At 39.2% G+C, this 26,467-nt stretch overlaps 1 protein-coding gene across 1 annotated transcript in view; it reads right to left on the reverse strand.

Annotated features, from left to right (window-relative positions):
* The window catches only part of NAV2 (neuron navigator 2), a 245,917-nt gene extending 228,648 nt beyond the window's left edge, over positions 1–17,269 (reverse strand). Inside the window, exon 1 of the mRNA XM_085300906.1 lies at positions 16,898–17,269. Coding sequence (XP_085157032.1) covers positions 16,898–17,155 — 258 coding nt within the window. The 5' untranslated portion in view covers positions 17,156–17,269. The remainder of the gene's footprint in view (positions 1–16,897) is intronic.
* Between the last annotated feature and the right edge of the window lie 9,198 nt (positions 17,270–26,467).

Raw genomic sequence — 26,467 nt, forward strand, 5'->3', positions numbered from 1 at the left:
CCGGCCCGCGCGCTCCGTGCCGGCCCCACCGCGCGCGGCGCCCGCGGCCGCACCAGTGTTCCCGCGGCGAGGGAGACGCCTGCGGCCTCCCCGGCGGAGGCAGCACCCAGCAGCCTGTGACCACCGCTTCGCATCGGCAAGCACTGCTCTGCCCAGGCGCTGCCGTTCCCTCACTTCGGCGGACTCGCTCTCAGCGCGCTCTGGTCCAGCGACGGGACGACGCGGCCCTGAACCTCCCTGACCCTGAGGGCCAGCTAAGACCCGGCTGTGCTTTATGGCGCTCCACAGAAGCGCTTAGGAACGAGGCCCCGCAGTCTCACGCCGGGCAAACGCCATGCTCCAGCGCTTGCTACCAAACCCTTGACGTGCACACGGAAACACGCAGCACCTGGGAAGTGGGAAAGCACCGAAGGAACACGCTTTGCGATGCTCTGACAGCAACGGAAACGTGCCTGGCCCGCACCGGGCAGAGGGCCAGGTGCACACACGCCACAGCTTTCAACGAGTTTTCARTATTACCAACGGTCTTATTTGGCCAGTTGCTTTGGTTCTCCCGACATAAGCCCACCTTCTCCCTGGGCCTTCCCCGAGAGCTGAGCTGTACAGGGAAACAAGGAGGTGCAGAGGTGGCACGGGCAGCTCCCGAGGTCCAGCAGAAACAGCCATGAGCCCTGCACAGCTTCACCCCGCAGAGCTGAGCGGGGAAAGAGCTGGGGAAAGAGCCCCAGGCGGCTGCGAAAGGGTAAGACACATTCGCAGCCGGGGGGTAGACTGAAGCATCAAGGCTTTATGAAAAGTTTTATCTCAAAAATAGGGAAGGAAACACAACTGAAGACAACAGAAGGGAGAAAAGTRGAAGAAAAGGAGAAAAGGGAATTACAGTTTCTTGGCTCCCATTCATCGCTTTCAACTTCTAAAACTGACCTCATTCATCCTCAGGATGAGAAAGGTTAATCTATGCAGATGTAAAACCACTGGAAATATTACCTCCTGGTAGGCAGAACCTGCTGTGGACCTTTGGCATGAAAGCAGCCAGTTATAGCATTGCCTGCAATTTTACTCATAAAGCTACATTATGGCTTTAACTACAGAACATGTTCTAGCTCCTTCTGAATTTAAAGTAAGAAATCAGAATAAGAAATTACCCACTGACTCCAGTTGCGAAATGCCTGTTATTTCACACTTTCACGCACAGTCATTGGAAACTCAGTTCAAATATGACAACTTGAAAATTCGTTTTGATCGCAATTAATACATTTTTTTTCCTCCTTCTGATCCCTACACCCTATAAGTGCTGAAAATGACACGTATAGTGGCAGAAGGCAAGTCAAATACCTYCTGAAGGTACTCCAAAGCACTAAACATCTGAGTGACAGGTGTCAAGCTCTGCAAAACAAAACCTGCCACAAAGAAACCAAGAACACAATTGTAATCTGAGCCATTTTTCTGGGATTCAATCTTAAGCATAATACTGCAGCTATTCACAGAATCCGCTAACACCTCTGTGTCATTTCTAAGCCCTAGGGCTAACGTATTTCTTTCAGTCTCTTGAATGGAAATGATACAATGCAGAATAACTGACTGGACCATCATGTATAAAGACCACGTAAGTAGGGTTTCACTCTGTGCTCCATCTGCTAAAATCTGCAAAGCTAAACACAAAGTCAACCTGCTGCACATAGCAATACAGTAGCACCAGTTTTCTAGAAACGAGGCTATTTTTAAACTGCTGTAGCAATGTGAACTGCATAAATTAGCATAATTTCAGCCTTCACAGATACTTCCCAGTTTACAGTGTTATATGCTACAAATTAACACCCTGCAGATTCCTTGCTTCTTCTAATGCGGTCCGTCGYGCAATTCATGTGGCAATACTTAAAATCTCCCTTTTCAGTCCCCCAAAATTTCAAAGGCTTGTCTTTTTATACTATTCTTTCTTTCCTTTTCAGACCAATAATATCAAAGGCTGGGATTTCATTACAAATTTCACAAGGTCTTTTTGTTTAACTGGTGGTTATGTGGCTTGATAATTGCAGGACATCCTACTATWTTCTCCACTGGTGATCTTCTCCTTGTGGGCAGATGGCATCGAAGTGGAGTGCAGATGGYAACTCACAGCCCACAAACTCCACATTACAATTTGAAATAGTGCATGCAGGTCTTTGAGTCTTATCTTCTCTTTAAATGATTTTCAGCATTAAAGAATAAATTGTCATCTTTGGAAGGCACAGCCAACAATAAAGGTATCCTCTTCTGCTTATTGAGAACCTTCTCCTAACAGAGAAGTAATGATGTGCCTTGTATCTCCACACATTTTATTAAAACCCATAAATCAGTAGTGGAAAGGATTTAAAAACAAGTATCTCTTGCTTTGATTCAAGTGTTACCCTTAAGGAAAAAAAAAAATCAATGATAAGGAAAAAATAGGTCACACTGAAGCATGAAGGCTTAACAGTCACATATTTAGCTGTTTAAGGTAATTTCACGGCCCCACATATCACTTTACCTGAGCAGCTTGGCATTATAATGGATTTATCTCCACAGAACACCTGTGAGTTAAGGAAGTAAGCGATGGCAAAGTGCAGTGATGAGATGATTTCCCTGCAGCCACACTCCCAGTTTGGAATTTGGCTTGGATCTGCGAGACTGATGGGCTGCATCACTGCATCTTCTCTGCCCTCGAAGGACTGAAGTGCTTCTTGGCAGAAATGCAGCCCTCAGAATGAAGGTGTCATAAAAACTGTTCTTATCCAACTCTTTCACAGCATGTCCAGTCTGGTGAAACTGGTTTTCCTAACTTTCAATCAATTGAGGAAGTCCTAACAACAGTGAGTTAAAATATCCAAGTTGGAGAACAGAAAGGAATAAAATACTATGCATTACAGGTCAAGCCTGAATCCCTGAGAAGCTTGTATTAACAGCGGGCATTACCAGAACTAAACTTATCCCTTAGTTATAAAAAGAAAACAAACCACACTTAAAAACTCTTAAGTTACAGGGCTGGTTAGGGTTTACTAACTAATCCCCTCTCACAGGGCAAAAATGACAAGAATCCATTAAGTTACCTAATTTTCTTCCATCCCAGAAACCTAGGTAGGACCTCATACTCACATAAATGAAATGAGTTGTTGAAAATCTCAGCCTGACAATCCATTACTCAAGTACACCACTCTACCTCGGCTATAACAGTACCTTCTATAATGTTTCATAAAATGGCTTCTGTCTATATAGGAGCTGATAGATGTCACTCAAATGAGCTTTCTTATGCCTTTGAGAGTAACTATTAGCAAGTCTTTTCTCAAATGTTCAAAATTATTTGCCTGTTATATATCAAAAACTTCCATATGTTCAAGTAGATTATGGCATAAATACACTACCTAATAATTTGATTACTTAGTATAGGGCTATGATCTTCCACAGCATGCAAACATCCTAATGATCTTACACATGGGCAACATAAGATGAAACAATAAAATAGTTCATCATGAAGGGCAACTTATCTTGTCTACCTTCATGGAAGAAAATTATAGGAGGTCATCTTCTTAGTGGTTCCACTTTCTGGACAAAAAAAAGATAATTACCAGTTTTTATTAGGGGAGATTTGTCCTTTCTGTTGTACAGACATGACTTTCATATCTGTACACTAAATAGAGCATTGATATGAATTGAATAATTATGCAGCTATCTTCTAACACAAAGGTTTAAAAGGGGTAATAAAAATGCCTAAACTTTAGATACGATATTATATAAGTTAAAAGAACCAAGCAGATGATGTTTTTTCTCTGGCTTCTTAACTTTTGAGACTAATAAGGGTCTTTAGAACTGAATATTTGAAAACACTGAGAAACCTCAGCTGAATTCATAGCTCACTGGAATAAAACATTTCCATAGGAAGAAAAAACTTCTTTGGAACTGCCTTAAGAAAGCCTTGACTTAGTGAGGTCCATCTTCATTGGGCAATATCTCACAGTTCATTCAAAAGCATATCCAGAGCTCTTTGGCATATGACAGGCCATTGCTTACAGAAAGGTAAGAGAATTTTGAAAGAGAGTGTAAAGCATTCCAGCACTTCTGACACAGTAAGAATAGCGCTATCACACTTCTGCTCGTCTAGGAGAAGCAGAATCTGCCTGCGACAAGGTCAGTTTTGAGAAGGGTTGGTATTAAAAGATTATGCTCCCTCCATCCTCTCACTGAGTCTGCACTCATTATTTCAGGATAGTGCAGAAATTCTTTGATCCTCCAACTCTTCATTCTGTCACAAGATGACACTGGCTGACTGCACGGCAACCACAGCAATGACACCTCCTAATTCCATAATCATGGAATTATCCATTTGCAACCTTGAAATTTAACCCTAAGAAATTAAGTATGCAGTAATCCATGTAATCCAGGCCTCTACACCTGTCCCTCTTTCAACTAATCTTACCATCCTTCTTCATGTCACATCTTAAGAGTCCTATCTGTTAAGGTCAGTGTAAGTGGAAGGATGCTCATGAAGTTGCAAGAGGTGTCTCTTATGCAGAAGAACCAACTATTTTGTGAGCTCTGTGAGATACAGAACTATCAACAAAGAGCAAAACCCTTCCCCATCAGACTGTAAGTGATCTCTGCAAATGCTCTGGGAAGCCATGGAGCAAGAGACAGCAAAATAAATAAATAAATGTACTATAGCCCTGGATAATGCGATCTGCTGGTATTAAGTTTTCTCCTGAAGGAGTTAAGTATATACCAGCTGCTCTACATTAAACCGAGCYGGCATTTTAAATCATGCAAATTAGCCTAGCTACCACCCATTCCAGTCCAGCATTTAACAGCATTGCAATAAATGATGCATAGTAGTGACCAAAGTAGGCCCTGCCATTTCAGCAGCTTTCAGAAGAAAAAGGAAGGGGGGGGGAACTGCACTTTGTTGTTCTGCAGCTATTTATGAGATGATCTGAAAGAGACTCCTTCCACTGCAGGTATTGTTCACATGTCCAAAATGTGCATGGAAAACGCAAGGCTTTTTATTTGTTGAAAATGTATTTATATAAGCTCCTAATAACTACTGCAAAATTATCTAAAATCAAATGATTTGCCAGTGGACCACCAAACTTCCAAAGCTCGCTTTGCTTAATGCTGCATAATAACAAGAGAAGATTTGACATGCCATCAGCTCCTGAGGGTGGTCGCAGCAGCCCACGGCTAGCTCAGAGTGGAGTCGGTCACCATGATAATGGCCCATGCCAGTGGATATTTCTCAGACTATGAAGGTAACAGATGAAAATTTGTGCTCATTCAATACAAACCCCTTCATTGTTGAATCCCAGAGAGCTCAGGAGGCAGTAAAGTGGACCAAATCTTATCTAGTTCACATTGTTGTGGCAAAGATACTAAATTTCAGCACAAACCTGTAACCACAGAGGATTTGCTGCTGAGCATTTTCAGAACTTCGTAGGCTGCATGTTTTTGATTTCAGATTCTTTCAGATTTCTTCTTTCTCTTTTTTTTACCCTTCTAAAAATGTGTCTCTGGCTAAGAACAATTCTTTTGTTAATATAACAAAAGAATCTGACAAACCAAGCCGCTGGTGGGGCTGGCCCATGAGTGTCTCAGCACCCAGGACACCTCACGATGAAGGCACCACRAGGAACGCCTGCTCTGGGACCACAAAGGCACCCTGGCAGGGCCCACAGGACCCTGCATCTCAGGGAGCCAATGGTGAGGTCAGGTGGCAGCAGGATTCCTGGCACTCGGCAGCTGCTCGGCTGGCCCAGGGCCTCCTGTGAGGCCTGGCACTGGCCTTGCCCATCCCATGCTGTAGGCACCAAACCTGCCCAGCCAACGCCAACCCCGAAGGCGAGCAGGGCATCGCACCCCCAGGCCCATCCCCATGGTCACAGTGCTCCTCCTCACTGGGTGCCACAGGGAAATGCACCATCAGGGAAAAGAAGAAAGCCTGGGTTAGCCTCATTTCCTTCATAAAAGGAAATTTCCTTCATAAAATTTTAAGTTTACATTTTCAGTCATTAACAGATCTTCTTTTAAATATTCCTCCTCTTCATGACAAATATTTTTCCTTTCACTGGAATTCACTTTGGAATCAAAGTATTCAATTCTATAAAATAAAACATCCTATGTGGTCATAAGGCATACGAGGTACAAGGCCAAACGGCTGCCACTCTTCCAAAAGCAAGGGAAAGTCAAATCAGTATTGCTGCAGAGAGGGAAGTTTGCACCTGACTGCTCAGAAATAGGATCCTAGGCAACCACTCCTTTTCCCTCTTCAAAAGCAGAAAGTGTTTTTGTTTTGTAAATTAAAGCAAATTCATTAGAATCACCCTGGTGTGGTCGCCTAGCAATGGGACGCTGCCCCCCTCCCTCATGCAGGCAGCTTGGTGCCAGCTTTCCAGCAGGTCCAGCCTTGGCAGCCTCATCCTGCAGCTCATGCCACAGGATCCGATCCCTGGGATCGCAGGGCACCTCAGAAGAGTATATGTGACAATGCTGAAAATACCCTTTCCCAAAATAATCCATCCCAATAAAGCTGCAGACAAGTCTAGAATACGTACACCCATTCCAAAAAGCAGACTGACCCGTGAGTAGTGAACAAATAAAGTCAAACCCACTTCTGAGCTATTGCTTCAAATGGCCAATGAATATTTGATCTTGTAATACATATGGCATTTTTTAATTAGCTTCGAAGACATAAATGTTTGCAGGACTCTTTGAAATGACAAATAATTTATAGCTGAATCAAATTTGTCTTACCAGACTGATTCATTAATTAATTGGCTTCATCAGCTATAATCAAAGTTGTGCACAGATCTTTGCAAATGCAAATGTGTCTTCTACATCTCTTCCGGGACTTTTAACCTCAGACACACCATAGAAACAGTGTTTTTAAATGAAAATCTTCTAAGAAAATACAAATTTATGCTGTTATGTGTCTAAAGCTGGATTTCTGGCTCTGAAAGATATGGTATGAAACTTTCTAGCTGCTTTAACTTTAACAAGATGCCTGATAGTTCTAGAGGAAGCAAAATTACTAGACCTCCTGACAATTAAAAGCTTGTACAAGTAGATTGGAAGTGACTTACTGATAATTAATGTCATAATCTCTGAAACAGCCAAAATAGATGAGACATGGAAAGATATTTGTTACAGTCTTTTAAAAATTCTCTTATCAGTATTAAAGTTACCTCTGATTTAAGTCCTGTGCCCAAAAAAATCAATTTCTAAATATTTATTTCAAAATACAAAAGTGTAATTAAGTCTCAGTGTCCATTTTCACCACAAAATGTTATCATAGACCAATAGCATGAAATCCTACTAGGGTATTCACTTTGTTCCACCAATGAGTAAGTAGATAGAATTAACAGCTGGCAGAAAAATACAATATAAAAATAATCTCTGTCATTGCTTCCTTTCAGTAGAAAACTAAGTGATCCTGATAGGAAAGATTCATATTATTACAGGAAACCAAAAAATATTATTACAGCAAAYTGCACATTAGGACTCTAATTGAGAGGTGCCAAATGATAGATACATTAGATGGTTTTACATGGAGGCTGAGATGCAAGGAAAGACTATAATCACCACATGTTGCAGCAATGAGCCTGCCACAGTCAGATCCCTTTAGTCCAAGGAATGGCACCTAAAGAGCTCCAAGACAGACAATATATGCAACTGAGTGCTAGATATAGAAGGAATCAAAATTCCAGCTTGTCACATATCTCTTCCCCTTCTTACCAAAACAAAGCACAAGTGTCTTCAGCCAGCCACCCTAGAAGATTTTGTTCTAATATAAATCCAAAATATGTAGTCACCCACTATCAAAAAGGCTTCTACAGCATTATTAGGTAGAGGAGGATGAATGTGGAAATGATCAAGAAAGTTCCCTTATGCCCTTCCCTTTAGAAAAAACACAATGAAATCATCAAGATCCCACCAATGAGAACTACTTCTGCAGCCACAGAGTAAATCAGCCTGCAAGTCTTTTAGATAGATAAATAGATGGCTGGATGGATAGAGAGATAGAGGTAAATTTCATATAGAGAGATAGAGGTAAATTTCATGAGACAGTTGAACGTGTACAACTAGACAACTTTGTTGTTAGGAGGATGCGATAAACAGTACTGGATTTCGCAGCATCTACCTCATGGCCCAGTCCCCATGTGCCTCCTGGACCATCAGAACTAAGAACTCGTCCGTCCTCTACCTGGGGCACAGATGGAGCAGCAAATCAAATACCTTGGCCACCCCTCCTACTAGCTTCTGGAGCTTGAAGGAAGGACTAACAGCATTTAGTGGTCTGAGCAACAGGCAAGCTTCCACTAAGGAATGCTTTAACTTACTGCCCCAAAATTCACATTTCACCTGATCATGCTTTCTTCCCACCACTGCTCCAAAACAGTACCTGGAAGTCCCCGGTCACTGCAGTCTTGATCTATACAATCTGTAAGCTTTCCTTCTTGCTTGTATAAAGAAGTAAAACCTTGACATCTACTGTTGGGAAGTAGCAGTAGTCTATGGATTCTCTTTAAAGCTGATAGCTCCTCCAATAGGGTCTTGCTACTGTTTGCGACTTACAGACAGTTCAGAAGTCTGTCAAAAGCGCTAACCATGAACACCCACTGCAGACTTTCTGTATTATGCAATGATGGCTTTACATAAAGGCAAGACAGAAGAAAGAAGCCAATACTACTGAYAGCAGAGGTAAAATAAGGGGATTCACGGATTCTTCTGAACTATGTCAGAGAGAACATGGAAACTGCCTTAGCCATAGACATAGAGGGGGGGGAAAAAAACATAGGAACTGAGAATAGGAGGAGGAGTTAAGTAAACACTCACGAKTAGGGATGGACAAGGGTAAAATTTTTAATTTGTTACTGGGAGTAAACAATACATTATCAAAATATGATGATATTACAGTCCAAAACTGAATCACTATAGGGAAAAAAACACTAGTAAAAGCACATTTCAAAATCCCGATGTGAGATACTTTTTCCTTTCCTTTATTGTTTTCCCACACATTGCTTCCAATTCTAAAATAACCCGAAAGTAAAATGAAAAATAATCCAAGGATAGCACACCTAAAAATAATTTCAAATGGAAAACAAAAGTGGATTCAAAGCAAAACTTAGGATCTCAGCCTGATTAAAAAAAAAAAAAAAAAAAAAAAAAGTGACCTGTTTTCTCAATTATTTATTTTAATAAATGGTTTATTTATTATAAGTTTTAGCAATTATTTCCATGCCCATGCTTTGCAAAACTGCAGAAACTCAGAATGTTTCCACAAACCATTACAGAAAGAACAATTTACAGACAAAATTAGAGGCATACAAAAAAGTGCCAAGTGTTTGACCGAATTCCAGYTCATGGTGAATGGAAAACCAGCAGCTTCCTGTTACAAAATGTACCAACAGTTCACATCTAATAATACACATAAAATCTGACCATTTATATAYTTCAAATATAAATGTTTCTAAAAATAGTAGTCAACTAGTGTATTTTTAGCCAGGTAAACTTCTCAGGAGAATGAAATCTGAGTTTGGCTGAGATTCAGCAGTTTGTCTTAAGGAAAAGTAAATGAAGTCAGTGGGTTAAATTTTAAGAGTATCTCTTGATTTACACCAGGATAAAAGTATAACATTTAGCCTTAAAGTGTAAATCAGCAGAAAGCGGATGAAAAAAAAAATGGAAGAATAGAAGACACCTTCTTCCATTAAAGACCAAACTGCCACTGCATTCAAAACTGTCTTCTTAAACAGCACTTATAATACTCATTTTATATTGCAAGTTTAGGAAGCTCCACTAAAATTAATTATCAATACAAATCCCTCTTTTTTATTTTTCATTACTTTAGTAGGAAAGGGAGACCTGTATGCTAAAAGCATTAAAACGCTCTGCAGACTAAATTGAGATGTAAATCCAGAGGTGAGATAATCTGGAAACCAAAATTATGCAGTAGACAATATTTTTCAAAGGATTCTTCCACAGAAAGCAAAACCAGCCAAAACCAGCCACGATTTTCCAAAACCAAAAATTGAATTCACATCTTAATAAGAGTTTTCTTTTCTGACTCTCTCTGAATAGAAAAAAAACCCCACGTATAATTTGAACACTTATCATACAATCATACATATTGATTAGAATCTTTAAAGAGCTCAGCTAATGTTGGTCTCACGGTTTACTTCCTTTTTTGTACTTCTCAGGTACTAATCAGAAATGGTTCATGTTTTATTTACCAGATCCTTTTTTTATAATTTGATATTAGGGCGCTTTTTTTTTTTTTTTTTTTTTTTTTTTTTTAGAGAGAGATAAAGCAGAAATGAAGTTCAGGTTCAGTATCAGGAATTTTAAAAAATAGTATCAATTAAGGATATTAGTAGAAGAGAATACTTGATGCAAGGACAAAAAGTGACAATGTTTATGTAATTTCATGGAATAAACTGAAAGTTTCAAGGACATAAGCGAACATGTGGACACCATATGCATAGACATTTTGAACTGATTAACAAGWAGCAGCAAAGGAGAAAGATAATCTGTAGTCAGGGGACTAGCTAGTAATTTTCTGTAGCATCACAGACATCATGACCTTGGGTAAGTCTCTCTATGCCTTAGCTATCCATTTATAAAATAAGAACAGCATCCCTATCTCAAAGGAGTGCTCTTAAGATAAGTATATTAAACATTTGGAAGCCCCTTCGATACTAGCAATTAGCAGAGATCAGAGAAGTAGCATAAAAATAGAAAGGGGGCGGGGGGAAGGTCATATGCAATGAGTGTTTCAAAAACACTCACCAGGGACCATAAAAACTTGACTGAATTCAACAGCAGCAGTAGGTCAACAATAAATACCTTTGGAAATCGCATCTTGGGCAATTCCACAGTGAAGGTACTGAACTTCAGAAGAAACATTAAATGACGAACAAATGCTGATTTACTGAAGAACTCTCACAATTAAGCTGAAATTAAAGTAAAAACTGATTTCACTCATTATCTGATGGTAATTAAAAATGTAAATGCAACTTGAAATCCAAGTGACCCTTACGTATAAGTAAGTTTATAACTATAATCATGTAAGTAAGCTCACTGAAATCAACATTCACTTAAAATGAATTTTGTGGTTATATATTTTGCTATAATTTTGCCAGCCTGAATCAGTACGTTTTCTTAGATTTTTTTCCAACTCTGCTCTTTTGTAGACAAAAAGTCACAAAAAGTGACTTTACTTAGTTTGTTTCCACAAAGCAAACAACTATCTTTTATGCTTGTTGTCATTATTACTGACTACATTTCTCATCATTTCTTTTATAACTGGAATAGCAGTGGTAATGAGATCCACATCTATCACTATGGCATTGAGATTACAAGACTACTCTATGTACATATAACTTCAAATTGGGTCCAGAATAAGACTTGCTTGATTTCTACTCCTTCTGCAAGATGGCTCTATAATGAAGTATAATACACCACAAAGCAGAACAGCTATTGCACGTAAGAAATAAAGGTATAATTTCTCAGTATGTTTTTTAAYCTCTCTCCCTTTGAAGCTCCACATTAGCAAGAAAGTGATTTGAAAGTATACACAGCTTTTGATAAAATTAATTAAAATATAGAGAAGTAATTACTAGTACATGAACTGTAAGAACTCATCTGGATTGCTAATGGCATGGGAATGGGGATGGTGAGGCAGAGAAGGCTAACCACTAGCCAATAAATTACAAGTCACATGGAGCTCATGAAGTGGTTGATGTCAGCCTACATTTGAAGTGTGAAAAATATTGGAACTACTTATTCAGTAATCCATCTGTGAGTAGCTAGAGTACTTTAAGGCAGCACAAAACTGACTAAAAAACTCTTTGAATTTTTTTCGGTTGTTTGCTATCAGCGTGAACATACCTATCAAGTAGATTTGCACAGATCTGCAACAGAACTACCCTACTATTACATACTGTCATTAACTTGGACAACAGAATGGCCAATAACAAAAATTTAAGGATGTTACTAACCTGGATGGATATTACAAGCTTTGGGGAGATGTATCTGGAATTGATCTACATAAATTAGAAAAGTAGTTTGAAAAGAACTAAATCACTAAGGAAAGAAAATTCTACAAAAAACAGAAAATGGGGGTTATTTGAGCACTGCAGTTTTATTGTAGACAATGATATCAAATCACATTGAATCACAAACAGCATATGAGTCAACAGGGTGGATCTTACAAAAAAAAAAAAAGATTTCTTTCTTAAAACATACCATTAACTGAAAACTCACGTATAGGACAGAAGAGACAACTGCTGTACTCCACTCTAATGAGATGGAAGACTGTCCAATTTTGAACAGAACTGTTAAACCTTGACAAACTAAGGAGAGTTAAGTAGACAGTATGAAGGATTATAAGAGTACATATAGAAAACCAGAGGGGRAAGGTTGAAAGAATTGGTTTTTCTAAAGCAGAGAAAGAGAAAAGTGAGGGAGAACATGATCACCACCCAGCGACCATTTGCCTTCAGAGTCTGCCATGTGAGCAGCAAGTAGTAAATCAGCCTGATTTGAAGCAAGAGAGTTTTAAGTTTGGTATTTGCAAACACACAAAACTCCCAAAATASTAAGGACAACTAAATATTCAAACGGGTTGGTTAAGGTAGTAGTTGAATCACTATTTACACAAGCTATACTATTTACACTAGCTACACTATAAACAATATTAGGTTAAACAGGCGCTTATCATCAGTGACTCAGACTGACTTAGGAGGAGGATGGGATCAATAACCTCCTAAGGTCCCTGTTCTTCTAGGACTATTCCAGTTACTTAGCTACAAACAGCAATTAATTTTTAGGTTCTCCAGAGAATGAAAATCAAGAAACTAGAAAATATAAGGTAATAGCAAAGAATACATTAATTGAATCAACAATCTCCTTCAGCAGCTTCCATAATAACATGGCAGCAGATTGTATCCCTGAAACAGTACCTTTCTTCTTGCATCCTGCCACACTTTCACCCTGCCCAAAGACTTCTAATCAGCAATGAGTTCTGTCTTCAGTAATTAAAAAAAATAATAGCCAAATACAAATGACTTTTCAAAATAAATAACAAATAACATTTTGTAGATGAGAGATCACTATCTTGCTATCTATTGGATGAAAGTTTCTCTGGTAACAAAGTTAAATATTTCCAAAACAATGCTCTCTGAACATGGGCATAATTTACTGGCGGTGTTTTCAAATTGGACAAATTAAGCACCAGTGYAACAGTAGGATACTGTTGTGCAAAACACAGAGAATTTAATATGGAAAAATGAATGGAACACRTAAATCAATGACAATAAAATAGGAATGATACTGCTGTGATTCATCAACCTAAGATTTCAGACTACCATTTGCAATGGGCTTGATGCTAAAACCCTCAGACCCTTCTTTGGAAAATGCCTCTGAAAGGCACTGAAGAATGCCTTTTATAAATTGCAGAGCATTTAAAATAACACACTGCCCTTATATGGCATTAAGGTACAACACTTACAGTTATTATAAACTCCAGTTTATACGTGTAAAATCATATCAAAAAATAAATTGAGACACTATCACTGATACTACATTTCCCAAGTGAGATACCTTGATTTTCTGTATTTTTTAAAATACATACGCAAATGAATAGCAGTTGCTGTGCCCAGGTTCTCTGAAGAATCAGRCTCAAAGTATGTACAATCTGAGAGACATGGCCTCTTTTCTAGAACAAATCAGTAAACTAAGTGCAGAGAAAAAGGCATAAAAAAATTCAAAATCGAAGCATATATACCATGATGAGGGAGAAAAATTCATATGTGCATATGGGTAAAYGGATACTTCCTATCCTTTACATGCCTCACATTATCTCTTTCTCTGCATGCAAGTATCTTAAATTTTAGGTCAAATTATTTGTTCTCTGTCCTTCTTCTGTATGTGCAAATAGATTTTTAAGTATACACAGTGCTAAGAACAACAACTTCAGTAGAATTGAGAGCAATTCCCCAAAATCCTCTCAGAACAGCCTGTGTCCTGGTGATTTAGGAAGGTCTCTGGAGATATGAGAGAAGTCTGAATTTCCCCATGTTGAAATAAAAACTGAACTCAGATTTCCCATTCTCTCATTGAGTCCTTTAACTACCAACCAGTTGTATAAAACTAATGCTGCTCTTCTAGTTGTGTTAAAAGTAGTCTGGTATGACCTTTTTTTTTTTTTTTTTTTTTTTTTTTTTTTTTTTTTTTTTTTTTTTTTTTTTTTTTTTTTTTTTTTTTTTGATAGAAATAGCTCATGTTTTAACTCTGGAAGAGAGTTTGGGGCCTCAAATTCCAAGTTTATCCTTGGCAATGAACAGAGCATGAGATGCATTGATTTTGGTCATTTTTATTTGTTCTCTTAGGCTTTTGCTCTGAGTGTCAGAACTTCATTCTACCTCTCTCTCCACTCAGGCAGAAGGATATTATCTTTCCCATGGGCTGCAAATTCCATGAGGTCTCAGATCTCCAGAAAAGAGGTGCCAAAACATTCAATGTTAGATCATTTTATGGATCTAAACTCTCATAGGGGCACACAGGATGCTAGGTGCTTGCACAGAAAAATGGTGAGGGCAATACTGGYACTTAAGATAAAATATTCAGAGAAGCAAATGATCACTCCCTTATTATGCGCATACAGTTCTTGAGATATTTAGTCCTAGGGAGATGAGGATTAAGCCTCAAGAGGTTTATTATCAGCAAGCACCTCTATACCTGAATGTGGGCTGAAGGTTTCCTAGGATAAAAATGTTCTTGCTGCTGATACAGCATCTGGCAGCTGTCCATCCATCCCATTCCTCTTCCTCCTCCTAATTAACGGGGCAAGAGAGAAAAAGGAAAGAACAGTGCCCTTGAGGCAACTAATCTGGAAAAACACTCCCTGGAGATACAGAGCAGTGTCTCAAATTAGTACCCTGAGTGGCAAAACCCTGTTTGCTCCCCTGGGCAGAGGGATCAAAGCTGCATCACTAGGAACCACATGAAAGGACTACGTTTACCCAAGACAATGGAAAGTAAAATGAGCCTCACCCATTCACACCTTAAAAGGTGCTGGTCATCTGTAAGACTTCCACTTGAATGAGGGTACTGAGAATGACAAAGCTTAGGATTTCTCCTACTGTTTATAGTAAGAAGTTGTTCAAAATTGAAAATTATACAGAATTTCTTTAGCCAAAATCACTCCCACACACATGCAATAAATCAGCATGGAGACCCTTTTAACATCAGTATATACAAAATGTGTTTTGTTCCACACATGTACAAATGCTATACAAAAAAAAAAAAAAATTACTATTCTCCTTTCTGCTGTAACCTGCTACCACTCTACCAGGATCTCTCTGATTAAAATCTATAATAAGATGAGGAAATATTTATGAATAACAGTCACTTATGCAGGAATGTAAAGAGCACTATATAATGAGATATTGCTGACATTTCATAATTATGAGGATAGACTCCAGCACAAGGGAAAATTAGTATTCATTTCTTTCCTAAGAGCATGTGAGGCAATGCACAGGTCAGTCAGGCTATTGCCACCGCCCTGATACCAACACTTGCCTGTCTCCTCCTTCTGCTTTCAGTCCTCCAGGAACTGGTACAGTTATATTAGTCCGGCCTGACACATCACCCTGTCTACCAGGAAAGAAAGTGCAGTATATCCTAAAATTCAGGGCATGAGTCCAAATACACCCAATCAGCAGTCATGCTTTTCTTAAGGTAATAGGTTATGAGGCCATAGATTTAAAAATCTACATGGCCGGGATGACCCATTATTCCCTGAGGAAGGAAAAGAAAATAAGATTAGGATCAGACATTATTTCCCTATTCCAGTATAGCAGTACCACTTTCTACCAGGCTCAGGTGTTYGCAGAAGCAGCTTGTAACATATACGGATGTTTCCAAAATACATCACACTGCTATACAGCAACCTCTATATAACGTTAATCAATTCTGCTTGCTGCAGCAGACCATCTGCTTTGCTCACACCGTAGTATGCTAACACTTACTATCTGCTTACACTGCTGTTGAGCACACTGGGGCATCAGCAGTACAAGGCAATCTGAGCCAGGCTGGAAACAGTGCTATGCTGACAAAAATAAAACAAGCTCAAGAATGTACATTTCTTCGCTCAGTGCAGGAAGCAGCATGTGTAAAAAACAAAAAACAATGCAAAACTATCATACATTAAAGTGAAATCTAAAAAATGCATATTCATAATGTGTTTCATCTATGATGTCATGGACATATAGCATAAAAACCAGATGATTCCATGTGAATACTAATTCCTACATAATCTAATTGGGCTATACTGAGAACGACATGTATATTGTAATCTAATTAACACAGAGCATACTGCCTCCCTTTCACTCCCCACATAACCTCAAAGGCAAAATGCTCATACAGCTCACACTCCAGTACAGCACACTACCACTGCATGAATTCATGGCAAGCAGCACTCTTTGCATACCACGGATACAGAAACCAGCCATTACCATCAGCACCTACAGAAAGAGCACAAAGAGCACACTCCACAGCCAGGCACTCTCCCATCTCCCTCACGTAAACCGCCCAAGTTCAAGCACAGCCAATACAAAAGGCAACACAGACAAACAGCACACGCAGCACCATACTTCACAAGCCCACCGTCAGCTCCAGCAGGCTAACAAAATCACAAAATCACCCTCCAGTAACACCTGCCACTATGTGGGATATGAAGCATCCCACCCCCCAGGCAGATGTTAGTACACATACACACACCTCACTCATATCTCTACTCACATCACTGCTCTGTATCTCAGAAAACCTGCTGCATACATACAATACATAAAGAAATTCCAGCATACACCTCCCCAAAACCTCGGTGTTTTCTGACCTGTGTGTCAAATCCATTTTCTACCGAGCTACTCTTCCTTGGTGGCAGTCCATCTCCTACATTTTCTTGTCCATTAGGAGATTTGAGAGGAATCTGGCTGAAATACGATGGCTTGGTCACCTCCACCTTGTTCCCAAACTTCAGGTAACAGGGCTGTGGGATGGTCCTTGCGGTTGGGACATGCAGGATTGGAGCAGCGCTGTGTATGGGTTTAGGTAGTCCCGATTTCATTTTGGAGGCTACCAGGATGGCTGGCATTTTCTTTTTCTGCTTTCCTAACACGTTTCTGTCAGCAGCAGCACTAGTAGAAACAGCAGGCAGGGAGAGAGAAAAGGACACGTCTGGGAAGCTGCTATACTGAGGCAGCCTGGTTTATGGCAGGGATCTTCAATATCAGCTTAGAATTAAAAGAAAAGAAAAGAAAAAAAAAGAAAAAAAAGAAAAGGCAAAAAGAGACACTTGCAGCCTAGAATATCTCCCAGCTTTGTGTCAGCGTTCCACCTGTTTCCTCTAATTTTATTTTCAGTTCTTCACCACCGTCCTCCTTCCTTCACTCTCCTATTCCTGCTGCTATTTAACTTGCTCCTTCCTTTCACTGTCTGACTCCTGTAATTTTCTTCCCTGGAAATGGGAATGGACTTCTACTCCATTATCTTGTCACTGCATCTCCAAAGTGAGGCAGCCTTTTGGAATGAAAAAAGAACCTGCTGCTGCATATGCTTCCCGTTCTGTGTGCACTAGAGAGCGAGCAGGCAGGATTTCCAGCTTAAGATGTCTTTCTTCAGTCTTAGCCAAGAAGCAGATGTAGCTCAGTATGTTAATGACTGGTGCCCTTGGATATGAGCCTTAGAGAATCAAGCTTCTTAAGTCTTAATATCTGTGAACAGGACACTGATGCTGCAGCAGAAGGAGAAACGTCCACTGATGGCAGTTTAAATAAAAATATGCCAGTGGTCACAAAATTTCCTGGATCCCCCAGTGCTGATCATGAAAGCGTGGAGAAAAAAATTCAGCTGTCAAACAGAAGGGAAAGCAGCCACCACCTCATTTTAAACACCCGCACTGAACCAGGTTTCAGCACTGAACCGCTAGCACATTGTGTGTGTTAGAGGCAGCCTGCTGTGCCAACACCAAAGAAGGCTAGGGAGATTAGCCGGAGCAGGAGAAGGTTGCAATCTGACAGCACCGTAAAAACAGGGCGGCCCCCGGATTGGTCCTCCCAACTCAAATCAGAAACAAAATCTCTCCGCAAGGGAGGAGTGGCTTCAACTCCTCTGACTGGCAGGAAACTCCATGACGGTGCCAAAGTACAAAGCCGGGTCTGTGCAAGCTGTGCTGCAGTGCTCACAGCGGAGCTGCTCCGGCGGCGAAGGTGCTTTTGAGGTTGCACGCGGGGAGTTTCTTACCAGTTTTAAAAAAAGCATTTTCAAATAAAAACACCTGGAGATGACTCATTGTTCAGCTTTTATTCAGGAAAACTCCCACTGCCAGTATCAACAGGAATTTGAGTAAGCACTGAGCAATCTAACCAATTATAACAGCTCTTGGCACTTTGCATTTAACAATCTCTCAGTGCAACCCAGCGATGCGAGTCACAGGTTCCTCCCCACGCTGCTCTGCAGATAGCGTGATTCGTTACAGCCCCCAGATCCCTCGTTCCAGCTAAATATTGCACATTTTTCAGCTCTACATATCACTGTTTCTGCCCACAGTACACTGTCCTGGACAGTGAAGGATTATACGTGTGGAAATTCAAGGTACGGAGCGATAGTTTAGAGCTCATTAGGGAATCCTGGAACTGTGATAAACAGTGTCACAGYGCCTCGTTTTCAGGCAGCCTGGAATGACAACCAAAGGCCCTGAGTTACCACGCAGGCTTCCTGCGTTGCATAGCCAGAGTCRGGTGCCTCAGAACCAGATTCACAAAACCAACATGAGACACTGAGGAGCAAGGTTTCTTTTAAATCCTCATCACAACCCTGCTTGTTGCATTATTTTGACTAGTGGCACCCCCTTTGCTTCTACACTCGTACCTATCCCCTTGCCTGAAGACTGGTTCTGAAACCAAATCAGTTAAAAATAAAACAAAACAAAACAAAACAAACAGTAGGATGGTAAGGATAGGAAGGATCCCACCAAGCCAAGAGAAGCAGTGAACCTATCCTGGACACACACCCTGGAGAAGTGTCCAAACCACTGAGCTATTCAGCAGGACAGAGGAAGCACGACCCCACTGCTCTGCACAGCCGATGCCATCAGGAGTGCTCCCGGCAAACATCGAATTAAACCTCTCAGAGCGCAGAGACTGAACCATGCATAGCAACCCATTTCATGGCAGAGTTGGGTCCTGGATATCCGACACTCTCACTTTTTTTGGCAGTTTTAAATATGCAAAATAGGTTTTTGACATCCAAGAACCTTTCAGATAAAAAAATGAGGCATTTCTGCACTGTAGGTGCCCCTAGGATTAGGCAGCAGGATTAGGATAGCATTTTAGGATTTAGGCAGCTAAATTGGAAATCAAATGAGACCTGCATACTGAATCCTTCTGTGGATGTCATCTTAAATGACTTATCCAGGGTTACATAGTGAGGCTCCAGCAGTAATGCAAATTAAAGTGAGAGTGTGTGCTCTGTTGATTGTAAAGCATTATTCTTCCTCAACATTTCAATGTTTGTGGGATTTTTTTGGATGTCTCACATTAACTAGATTATTTAAAACCAAAAGCAAAGCCTGGACATACTATTCTCACTGCAGTCTACCATGTCTCCTGCTTAGCACTGCCCACTGATTCCATAATTAAAGTTCTTTCAGGTTGTGAAGTCCACATGTTAACTAGGGATTTTGTTGTTTTTGTTGGGGGATTTTTTGGCACTCTTGCTCTCACAAATACCAACTCCGCAGGCTGCTTTGCATTAACTCTAAGAAGGTAATTTTTTTTTTTTTAACAGTAACTGCATTTTCACTCTAGTCTCTTTATCCACTAATCTCAGATTACAAACTGCTCATCTCTATTCGTCCATCTCATTGAGATAGATCTTCCAGCGTTTACTCTACTGGCATAGCACGATGCACAGTGTCTGTTTATAAACGGCTTTTATAATGTTTATATATAAACGACTACAAAGAAAATTTCAAAGCCCAACAACTTGATGAACAAAGTCAGATTTACCATATGAAAAGACTGGTAGTTATGGGAGTACAAATGCATAAAATGCTATGATACCATTTCCATTGTTCAGTGCTGAAAACTCAGTCTTGATAGCTACAAAAAAAGGTTGAATTGAAAGAAAATCTTGAATAAGATCCAAGTCTGAAAACAAGGCTAATTTTAGATTTGTACTAAAATATACCAATGTTTAAAAGCTATTAGAAGATCTAACTGACAGCTTTATTTTCTGTTCTTCACTTACATGTTTTATTAGGTTCAAGCCACCAATCCTAGATGCACAGAACTTGCCAGGTTTTGTTGTTCTGTTTGTATCTTGGAAAACTGGCTAGGTTACAGGATACCATAACAAATACAAAGTTAATTTGATTAAGAAAAAATTATTCCTTTCACTGCTACTTTAATAATTATTGAAACTCAGCCTTTTAAGACAGTTGACTGAATATTCTAACTGGAAGAGATTGCTTTCTCTGTTTCTTGGTATGTGGTCCTGTTTCCTAAAGTGAGGAAGTAGTTTTTTTGAATACATTCAGACTATGTTCCTGCCAGTTGTTTGGCTGAATCAATAACATGGACCCAACGTTTACTGTAAATTCCTGATAAGCTACAGAAAAGTGGCCTAGAATTACTGTTCATTTCCCTTATGGGGTCAATAAAAAGTAGCTACCTAGGAGTAAAAATTTCTATTAATAATCCATTGTCATCTAGTACTTGTTTTTTGATGTTATACATATTTTGCTCTATATATCCAAACACTACAGCATAATGCCACTAAAATGCAGTATACTGCATTCAGTGGAAATACACCCATAACATGAGGCCATAAATTGCTAACACATCAAGAAACAAGTTGCAAAGACAGACAACATTAATTTTGGTCCATTTTTAGAAATGACTAATTATTATTTATGATTAGTTTTACCTGTTATTAAAGCTAGAATTTTCAAGAGAAGTTGCTTTTCTTTGATAGTCAGTGACATCTGGGAACGTAACTTCCTTATTCTCTTTGAAAAGTCCAACCAGTTTTCTCCTTTTTGAACCATACAAATTTCTGTATCTCAGCTTTAAAGATAAGTAAATAATATTAACTATATAAACAAAAAGCAAGAGCATCATCTTTCCTGCTGCAAGTGTCAGATGAGCCAGAAACCAGGGGATCATCCCTTTGGTGCTCTATGTTTGAGTAAATCTTGGCTTGAACATTACATCCTCCCTCTTTCCCCCTTACATGCCTGTAGTCCAGCAAGCATCCACCTACTTCCTGGCTGAGAGGATTTGGAAGAGAAAATGCTATAAAAACAGGCACTTCATAAAATCTGTAAGGCTGGAAGGGACCTCTGGAGATCATCTAGTCCAATCCCCCCTGCTCAAGCAGGGTCATGCAGGGTCACCTAGAGCATGTTAGACAGGGTTGCATCCAGGCGGGCTTTGAATATCTCCAGAGAACGAGACTCCACAACCTCTCTGGGCAGCCTGTTACTTCTTTGGATTCACATGAGTAGTGACATGTCCATTTTTCAACTTGAAAGGAGATGCCACTGCTCAGGATTCAGACTGTGGCTACTTAGTACCACACAGTGTTATTTGAAGTGCCAAGATTCTTGAGAACTAGCTTAATATCCTTGAAGTTTTAGCGAGGAGACTTCAATGAACTAGAGGTCTTAACACATCATGGAAACTATTTGAGTACTCTGTGGTTCAAGAGCTTACAGGCAAGCCAGCACATTTCCCAAAACAAAGCCAGTAAACAGAATGAAAAATAAGATCAATTGCTCTTGAATAGTTGGTCATATAAACTAGATGAAATATACTGTTTTCAGAACTCTCAAACTATTGAAGCTGTCTTCATTGATCAGACACTACCACATAACAACAGAACAGGATTTCCAAATCCAAGCAGAAAGCAAATGGATTGCACACGGATGTTGCAAGTAAAATGAGAAGTGTTATGAAATGCCTAAGGAGGACCAGAGAATCGGATCTTCCTTTCAAACCTTATTTAATATCCATTCACAATGAAGCCAAATGTTACATTAGCCTAAGTAAAAAAAACACATAAAATTCTTATTATAACAACAGAAACATTGCTAACCTTGCTAACTGGCCTGATAACTCCAAACCACTGATGGAACAATACTCATTCCATGCTTGAAGATACCTTTATTAACACTTTCTTCATCTTTCAGGCATGATAGATATATCTGAAATCTCCAACATAATCATTTTAAATCCAGTTAAATGTTCCTAAAAGTTACTGCCAATATCAGAAGGCTTAATTGCTCCCACAAAAGTAGTCTTGTCAAGCTTCCCTCCTGCCAGAAGGCCAGTTGCCCTATGGACTGCGGGCATAGGCAGCCTTGGCACAGCTCCATTAACCTAAGTGCAGCTATGACAGGGATAAATATGGACCTATTTTTGGTACTGCAGGCATTTTACACATTCAAATCCATCTTTTATCGCTGAACACAGTATCGAAGACATAAATGTCTGATCCTGTCTGCAAATTTATGTAAAAGCCTGATTGTGTTACTGTTCTATGTTACTGAAGATCTATGTTACTGTTTCATGAAAGAACTTTATAAATGTATAAATGGGATCAAGCTCTTAATATTTTGTTGTGTTCCCAAATGGGGAACTCTAGTGGTTAGAAAACAGGAATGTTGGTAGAGGCATTATATGATTTAGCGTCCTTTCATCACAGCAATTATAATCTGTACATGTGAGTTCTTTATATAGAGCAATGAGAAAAGGAGGAAAATTTGGTTCTGTTCCCAGTTCTTTCTGCAGAAATTTTGTCTTTATTAGACTAACTCTCCCTTTTGTAATCCTCTGACTTATTTCTATTTCACATTGGGTTTGATTCCACTRCATTTTATAACTCTCATACATTAACAAATAAACAAGGCAAGTTCCATCTTGATAGAAAATACCTATTACACTCATTTTCCAAAGATGAGCAGAACGTGAGAAGCACTAGTGAGGCAGGCAGAAACTTTTGCATGGTGACACAAAATGACACCATTTTAAATGAGCATCTTCTGAACAATGTACATACCTAATACTGCTGCTGTATCAAAACATTTTGTGTAATTGTGCTGTGAATATGAACCATAGAAACTGGTATCACAACTGCACTGAAATAATTTGCCCACCTTATTCCAGGCTGGTATTTTTTTTTTAATTTCATGTTGCATTTATCATTTAAATKCATGAACACCTAATTCGCTCAAAGGCTATATAAATTTCTATTGCCATAGCAAATACATTTTAATCAACATCCATTTCTGTGATTTCATTATGTTTCAGTTGCTTTTGGATCTATACCCATGTCATTTGCTTAGAATCTAATAAAAATTGTGCTCTTAGCTGACTGGAGGCAGACGTACTAATGGAGATTCTGTGATTGGCCTTGAAAATATTCATGCCCCTCTTTCTGACTCAGTTTGCATATCAAGTAAGTTCCTCACACTTAAACTCATCAGGAAGAGGAGTGAAAGAGAAGAGGAATACAAAAGTTTGTTTCATTAATGCTTTCTGCAATGCTCTAAGATATTATATATGTCTATATTGTCTGTAGTCACAGCAGTGGCCACTGTGCAGTATGTATATGCCTGAATTAACTTTATGTTCCTAACAGACCTTTGTCATGCCAATCCACAGGTCACCTTGACTTACTGACCACTTTTCTGATTTTAAGAAAAGACATAACCTTCCCAGGCTTCTAACAGAACCTGGAATAGTATCTCAATATCATTTTAGAAGGATCCTTGAAAATCACATCTCTTCAACAGAGATGCGCCTCTGGGTTCTCTTAACCTATTCACAGGTCCTTTGTTTCCTCAAGTTTGATAATACTAGTTCCTTTATTACTTTATGCCTGATGTGACATTGCCTATGGCTTCTTGTATTAGGAAAGATAAAAAACCACCCGTGACTAGAATCACACTAATGAACTTATCACAGAAGGAAGGTGACAATAATCCAAATATCTTAAAGTTAAGAGCCATATTTCAAACATGCCAGCTCCACCATTTGAAAGTATGATCAGAGGCTAATAACAGAAAACATCTGAATAGCAGACCAGAAAAAGAACCTATAATCTTAGCAATGAGTGGCTGCTATACATTTGAACGGGATCTACTCAAGTGTGCCAACCCAGCTGCAGCTGCCATAAATCTCCCCCACATTAGCAGTTTTGAACAAAGGTAAGTTGGCCAAATTATCATTAAGCAACTTAAGTTATTTGCTAAAAACTGAAGTATGACTATTAAAAGGAAATGGTGAAAGTCACATTTTCACTTGCTCTAAATCAATGTCATTTTACTACAGTCAACATCAGAATTTAGCTTCCAAAACAGAAGTATTTATCAAAATTTTATTTAGATGACTATTCCAATTCTATCCTACAGTCATTTATCTCCTTTTCTATTGGTACACATTACCAATAAATTTGTATAAAAAAGTCTTCTTGCATTCTGAGCCTACTCCTCCAGTTCAGTTGATGCATCAGTAGATGATGTATAGTGCAGTTCTGGAGCCACAGAAGTGCTTCTTATGGTGCTCTCCAATTGCCAGCTAGAAATCAGAGTACAACAAATATAGTCTCACACTTACAGGCTTGGCTAAGTATGCTTCACAACCAAATTCAACCCCCAGGCCCTTTCAGTCTGCAGGCAGTGGCATTTCCCTAGAAGTCAGAACGCGAGCATTTCCCCAGGGCGTCACTCAGGAGCAGCTCACCATTGGAGGTCACCTGCTGTGCATCACACAATGCCATAATGATTAATTGGAATGTTACAAACAACAGTTATTTCTGAATGTGTTAGCAGAAAAAAATATATATATAAATCTGAACTGCCCACAATAAYTTAAAAGAAAACACAGGAGGTTTTTAATACAATGTTCTGATATGAGTGTTACTCACCTCCGTAGATCCTTTAAGAAAAAGATTTGTCCAGATTTAATCTTTATAGAAAATAAAAGCCTATCTTTAGAAGTCAAAAATCTGGGGTATACTAATGGCCCTACTGAAATTCTTAAGTTAAAAATTTCAGTGAAACTTCAAATTTACACAGATATTTACACAAGGTCAACCTTCAGCCCAGCAGCCATGGCTACTCCTGCCTGAAGGCCAACTTGGGGGGGGAGTAGGGGGGAAAGAAGAAGAATTGTGAAATTCATGTTCAGTGTGACAATTCTTCATGAGGGAATTTGAGGAACGCTACCACCTCAATTACAGAAAACAACAAAAAATACTGATTCTATTTAAAAATTCACGAGTACATTTGAGAGGGATGTTTACTTGTATACGCCAAGCATCACGCTCAGTTTAATACCATAAAAACTCAAAGATCACTTTGCAAGGAAATGTACAGGTAATAGTTAGTGTTTAATCTTTTTATTAGTCTAACAGAAAACACTCAAGTGTGAGGTGTTGCASGACCTCAGAGCAGCCTCACGCATGAAGCAAGACCAAGCTTTCCTGCTAGAACTTCCTGACTTTTCCTTTGCTCTCCCATTTGCACACTGATAACCCTCCTACTGTTTTACTACTGTGTTTTTTAAACTTTTGTAATATCAGACACCCAAAACCAACATTAAATTCACTAAATGTTGTCTCTACTAATATTTTATTCCATACCAAAACAAAGGAGGTTCCCAGTGTAATTATTAAAAACATGTTTGTTTCCTTTAACAGCTTTGAGATTTCAACATCTAATCCTTTTTTTTTTCTGGTGACAGCATAGTTTACCATCCTGGGTTGTTCTGTCAACTAATGTTTTACTCGTGATGCTGTAATGAATTTGGTGTAAAGACTTTACAGAATTATATTTACCTCATATGTTCCATCGTACAGTTTTTAATAACAGCCAGATGCTACTCTCAGGGCTTGGAATATTTTGGAAAGGTGTCAATGTCAAAACATCACACACTCCTAACATGCTGTCTGACCCCCAAAGAAGATCCAGCTGAAGCTTGTGTTTGGCAGACAAACAGAAACTTTGTCATAGAAAAAGTACTTATCAGATGCTCTGTTCTCTTGTATCCTGGCTGGCAAATGAAACAATGTTGCAGATGCTGAAGAGATACTGCTGAATTTCAGAATGCATCCATTTGTTAAACTTCCTAAAATGATGTTAAAGAATTGGATACAATAAGCACATCTGCTACCTCAGCACATTAAAAAATAATCTGGAAAATAACTGGCAAAATATAAACCTTCGCAGATAGCGATCCACAGCGAAGCTTCAATACACATCTAACATGTACTCCAATTATATCTTGACACTTAGCATCTCTGGCTTCCTGAAGAATTAATGAAAGTCCTGACCTCAGACCATAGCCAGGTCTGTATCTCTTTAACTCACTAGCAGTTTATTTTGAAAAACATCATGAGGCAT

Source organism: Rhea americana, unplaced genomic scaffold (assembly GCF_003343005.1).
Source record: "Rhea americana isolate MKP2758 unplaced genomic scaffold, rheAme1 scaffold_17, whole genome shotgun sequence".
In the NCBI taxonomy this organism is placed as follows: domain Eukaryota; kingdom Metazoa; phylum Chordata; class Aves; order Rheiformes; family Rheidae; genus Rhea; species Rhea americana.